Here is a 5,886-nt window from a genome sequence, read left to right as displayed (position 1 = left end):
CTACTTCCAAAGTTATTTTAACCCAAACCGCAATCTTTTCCTAAACCTAACTAAGTAGTTTGTTGCTTAAGTTTAACCAAGTCAATCTATTCCTAAAACAATTAGTTTTATTTTGAAAAGACTGGGGCGGAAATTGACACATGCGTCACAAGTTGCTGGACATTCGTAGGGAAAAGCACGAAAAATACGTTGTTGAAAGTCGTGCTGAGCGTCACGAAAAAAAGGGAAATTTGTGTCTACGTACACGAATCAAATAGATTGAATGTCGAGACTATTTCACAAACTGCCGTGAGACTGTGTTGGATAGACAAACATAACAACATGCACAATAAATCCAGTGATCCAACAATACTGATTGTAGATTGCAACATAAAACAGCTAATCACAATTAACAACAATTTATAAATCCTGTTTCATATCATACAGATTGTTATGTTGAGGTTTACAGAACCAAACAAATAATGTTATTTTGCATGGCGAGAAAATGACAATGTGGACTAAAACTTATTGGTTTGAAACCCTTGTTTTTGTTACAGTTGATGCAACAACAACAACAAAATCTTCTTTGTAGCTCAATTTTAGAAATGATTGAGATTGTGTTGGCCATTTCAAATGCCAGCCCGTTCTCATTCGCAGGGCGTTAAATACCAAGGCTTTGTCACGGCTGTCGGCGTTCAGTACCGCCCCACAAGGCACCTTTTAGTGCCGGTATAAAACGCATCGGGCGTTAACTGCAATGTTAACCCATCCGCGGCAACAGTAAACACTCCGAGAAAGTGCACCGGGAGTGTGGTGACGTAGTTTAAAGAGCTAAAAGACACACACCTGGCAGGTGGGAGGGGAGGTGGATCGGTCCAACAAACACAAGGCTTTACAAATGTAGTAGTTTCAAGCCCAACCATGTATTTCTTTCCTAAACCTAACTATAGTGGTTTTGTTGCCTAACCCTCAAGTGTAACTATAGTGGATTTGATGCCAAAAATCAACTCTAAGGGGCGTGAAGCTAAGGGGCGTGACAATGCGGCTGTATGTGAGGATTTGGGATGAGAACGTGTTGCAGCTGCATATCAGAAATGCATCAAAGACTAACTAGAAAAGTTTTTTTTTTCTGAAGAAATTGTGGTGTGAATTCTGGATGCTGAAAAGTTGACGCTTACCAGGTGGCATTCAGTCACTCATTATGCTCTCTTATGAAATAGCCTGTGTTTTTTGTTTTCCAGTGTTGCATGGTCGACTCTGTTCTCTGTAGCTCGCTGTGTCTAAAAGTGTTTACCGAGCCCAAGATGTCATCTATTGTTCCCCTTTTCTCATTTGGATAAAAGGGTGACTAAATGTAGCAATTAGTCACAGTCAACATGCCTTGAAATATCAGATTATATCATCGCTTGGCACATAAATGTACTTTATAGCTCAGTAGAGTCACATTTGGATTGGACATTGTGTCTTCATGTAGCAGAGGGAACAACAGCAGTCAGAAGTGGCAGGTGGCCGTTTGTTGGCGATGGCGGTTGGCAGTGGTCATGGGTGGCCAGCGATGTGTGTCCATCTCAGTGCACAGCCACAGTGACAGGCAGCATGTTTTGAAGCAGTTCCCTTTCTAACTGCGAGTTATGACTGTCTGGTGCCATCCTCAGGCTCATGCTGCCATCAGCCAGAGCCGGGGCGACTCTGAAGCCCCTGTGGGATGGCCGGATGGCTACGATGAACTGCCTCTTGAACGTTTCACTTAATACAATGTAGATAAATGGGTTGATGCAGCTGTTGGCGTAGCCCATGCTGATAGCAATGTTGTAGGCGAACAGGAAAGCAAAAGTGGGCCGCTGCACTCCGAGGTGGGCCAGCTGCAAGATGTAGTAGGGGGCCCAGCAGATGAAGAACGCCAGGCATATGGCCACTGCCATACGGGTCACCTTCCTCGTCCGCACCCTCAAGCTGCGCTGGGGCAGCGGAGCGACTGTGGCTGACATGTTTTGGAGGATCTTGAAGAAGACCACACAGATGACCCCCCAGGGCAGAGCGAAGGCCAAGAAGAACTGGTAGAGGGTGAACCAGTACGTGTCCGTGGCCGGGTTGGGCAGAAGGAGGGCGCAGCCCACCGAGCCGTCCTTCAGACGCATGAGTCCCGTGTACATCCAGACCGGAGTGATGGAGACCAGAGAGAACGCCCACACCAGCGCCACCGCCGCCCCGGCCACAAAGGGGGTTCGGACGTGCTTGAAGCGGATGGGATGGACGGTGGCCAGGTAGCGATCCAGAGTCATGACAGTCAGGATGTACGTGCTGACAATCTGGCTGTTGGAGTCCAGCGCTGTGATGACGGTGCACATGGTGCCGCCGAAGCACCAGGAGCCGTTGCCTACGAGCTGGTGAATGAGGAAAGGCATGCCGAGGAGGAAGAGGAGGTCTGCGATGGACAAGCTGAAGATGAATATGTCCGGTACCGTCTGCTGGGAGCAGAACTTGGTTTTCTTCACGATGGTGTAGATTACGATGCTGTTTCCAAAGATCCCAAAGAAGCAGATGACGCCAAAGATGCTTGGCATGAGCACATTGTTGTACTGCTCATGTTCTGTGGATACAAACAGAATGCTCTTCATCAGTCATTTATAACATGCAGTTAATCCTGCTAATTCTATTCCTTCAATATTTTTTGTTTAAATGAATGTTTAAACCAGGAATGAAAATGAATGAATAACTCCACAGCTGCAGATTACCTATCTGTCTAAGTTCTTCAACAATCATTTTTAAACATTTTTTTACAGCAACCCTGAGACCCACGATCCCGACTGACTTTACTGTCTTTCAGAGCTTGTAGCAGGTTCAAAGCTAGAGTCAAGGTACAGACATCATATGAAACTAAACTACTAGAAAAACCTAAAGAATCCATCGGTACCAATCATGTCAAGCAAGCTTATCAGGAAGGAGGCTAAATAACGCTCCGAATTTGGGCTAAATGTTGGCGAGGAAAAACTGGCATGGCCATTTTCAAAGGGGCCCCTTGACCTCTGACCTCAAGATATGTGAATGAAAATGGGTTGTATGGGTACCCACGAGTCTCCCCTTTACAAACATGATAATCACATGCAGTTTTGGGCAAAAACCATGCTGTTTTTTTAATGCATATAAATATTTTTTTTCCGCCTATTCTAAAAATGATGTGTTTGAACATTTCTGCATACTGGGGTCCCTAAGCAGTCTTGGAATGACATAAATTGGGCATCACTGTAAAACTGAGACTCTTGTGGAACCAATTATATTCATGAGTGATGGTGTTGGTCCCCATAGTAGCCATTTCATTCTAGTGAGACCATTTTTTTTAAACTTGACCGTACTGTATAAAATGAGTTGTGGTGACCTCTAGGATAATCACAGCCTCATGAAACTTTACAGCCACAAATTAATGACCTAAAGCATTCAGAGGACTGATGGCTTTCCTAGGTAGATTGACAATAAGGGGGTTTCTGAGCAGTTTACACAACGGAAGTGATCACCATCCAATCACTGAAAAATGCAATTTTTAAAGAAATCTTATAATCTCAAATGTTTTTGATTCCAAATCACAGCATGGCTTTTTCTAAGGTGTTCCTCAAGGTCTTGGTGTCTTAATGTGGTATTTTGGAGGGAATATTGATCATTTTTATCAATTCTCGAGTGGAAAAAATGTTAAATTTAGCACCAAATCTGTGTAACAAATGGTATCAACCCAAAAATTGCTGCAACAACTTATGAGACATAATAGAGCATGGGAATGACCATCATATACTTCTATCATAATCTTCTAAACCCTTATGCACTCTCACAACTTATTTTAATTAATTAAAGCAGGGTTGACGATGTTATCCAGTATACACTATTTGTTATATTGGTTGAAATGGTCTTTACACCCCGACAGCGATCCATTACTTATGAGCTCTGAAAAAGGACCGGAAAAGAGCCGTCATCTGTAGCTGCTGTAATCCTGTAAAAAACGTCTATCAATCACTGCCTCGCGATCCGCATGGAAAGAACCAATCAGATGCCTCCCTGCCTCCCTGCTCGTACACTACCCTTAGCGTGCACCAGCCTGAGACGGAGCTCCTGAGGCGATGCTTCTTTCAAATTATGCTAGCTTTCCAACATCGTCGAACCTATCCTTAACTAGAATGGCACTCGTAGAGCGCAGACCTCCGCCAAGGTGCGTGACTTTAAAAACAGATCGCAGCTCACAGCTGGCGGTACCGTGAGGTGGTCGGCTCATTATCAACACGGTGTGTTTCCGTGTAACGTATCAGTGGATGCCTCTCTCATTCAGCAGCCTTGTTATGTCTGTATAACGTTACACTACGTTGTCTCTCATCCCGTAAGCTACAGCTTTTTTCCTTCTCACCGCGGACGGACAGCAGCTCTCACCGCACCTCAAAGTATCGCCACACATCCACACACGTACTGTATCTCTCTGCTCGAAGAAGGAAGGAGGCGGGGTCACGCGTCATCAGTTACACTGCCCATGTGTTATACCCTGTGGTCTTAATGCTGAGGGCTGATCGGAATCCTTAAAAATATTCCTGAATCCGGATCGCCACCAAAATCTAATGGATTGTCCATTGTGCCATACCCCTCCCCTCCAAAAAATGTCATTCAAATCCATGAAGAACTTTTGGAGTAATCCTGCTAACAGACAGACAGACAAACCAACTTCAAGGTTGACCTTGAAGGAGGTAATTAATTAGTTAATTAATTTATGTTTTTTCTGATTTATGACTAGAACAACTTGACACACAGTGCTGAGCTGCATTTCAAATTAATCTTGAGGTCCTCAGCTTTCAGATGATGTACACCACTTCTATGTAACATACTGTTGACCTGCTATCTCCCCATAAAGACTCCCTGTACCCCCCTAAAAAAAGACTAAAACGGGTCTATTGTGGGTTTCAGGGGGTTAACACCGTGGGCTCAGTTCAGTATGAGGACTCGGTTCAAAAAAGGAGAAGAAACAAGCAGCCTACCTTCTTCTAGATCCTCGGGCAAACTGATGGATGAAAAAGATGAATTGGAAATGTGGGCAAAGTCCATCCCAAACAGCTTTTGGTGCTCTTTCTCTAAACTAATAATAATAATAATAATAATAATAAGCTCATAATCATTTTTAAATAATAATAGGCTACAACTTACATAACAGTTTTCGAGCGAAATAAAGTCCAATTAGACACATGGTACCAAAAAGAATAGCAGCATAAAAGGATTAAAACATATTTTTTAGTTTCTGGATTTGACAGCAGAGATGAAACGCCGCGCGCATTTTTGTGCCATCCAAAACGCACGCGACAACTGAAACGCACTTAGAGAGAGACACAAAAAGCCGACGTAACACACTCGTCATTCTGTCAGTGTGAAAACCAGCAGCAACAGATACTCTATAGGACTTTAACCTAACTAAAGGAAGCAGTGCGCACATATGTTCCATTATGACTGTCTGTCTGTAAGTGAGACTCTGCCTCATGTGGGGCACCTCAGCTCCAGTGGCTGCAGGTCTGCCTCAATTAAATAAAAACTCAATAAAACTATTGGTTAACACGAGCTGTGGTGTCATGTGATCAAAATCACAGTACATTTCAAATTTTAAATCATAGATTAGTTTGTGAAGACAAACTTTAATACAAACAGCTTTAATATTCAAGGTTTAATTTTCTTATGAATAAAACAATCCTGCTAGTTTTAATCAGGATATGTTTATGGTATGTTTATTCATCAAAAAAATATTATGATATGGTGTTTATATACTCTAATACATTAGAGTGTTTCCTATATTAATTAAGGTGATTTAGACATTTTAACAGACTTCAGTGTCCCACATTTCAGACATGATTGTCCCACATTAGGAAATAAAGAGTCAACTTGGTACTAATA

At 42.9% G+C, this 5,886-nt stretch overlaps 1 protein-coding gene across 1 annotated transcript; it reads right to left on the bottom strand.

Moving 5' to 3' along the window:
- Nucleotides 1–1,390: 1,390 nt before the first annotated feature.
- On the bottom strand, nucleotides 1,391–5,591 carry mchr1b (melanin-concentrating hormone receptor 1b). The gene is made up of 2 exons (XM_037791291.1): nucleotides 4,986–5,591; nucleotides 1,391–2,569 (listed from the first exon to the last, which is right to left on the bottom strand). The coding sequence occupies exons 1-2, from the start codon at nucleotides 5,050–5,052 to the stop codon at nucleotides 1,548–1,550; spliced, it is 1,089 nt and encodes a 362-aa protein (XP_037647219.1). The 5' UTR covers nucleotides 5,053–5,591; the 3' UTR covers nucleotides 1,391–1,547.
- Nucleotides 5,592–5,886: the final 295 nt, after the last annotated feature.

This window comes from Sebastes umbrosus, chromosome 14 (genome assembly GCF_015220745.1).
Source record: "Sebastes umbrosus isolate fSebUmb1 chromosome 14, fSebUmb1.pri, whole genome shotgun sequence".
In the NCBI taxonomy this organism is placed as follows: domain Eukaryota; kingdom Metazoa; phylum Chordata; class Actinopteri; order Perciformes; family Sebastidae; genus Sebastes; species Sebastes umbrosus.
This window is presented reverse-complemented; position numbering and strand designations above follow the sequence as displayed.

Bases quoted from the DNA above. Each gene is read 5' to 3' on its own strand.
- mchr1b (XM_037791291.1), bottom strand. From the start codon at position 5,052: ATGGACTTTGCCCACATTTCCAATTCATCTTTTTCATCCATCAGTTTG. The intron at 2,570-4,985 runs GTAGGCTGCTTG...TTGTATCCACAG, and splicing joins GCCCGAGGATCTAGAAGAAG to AACATGAGCAGTACAACAAT.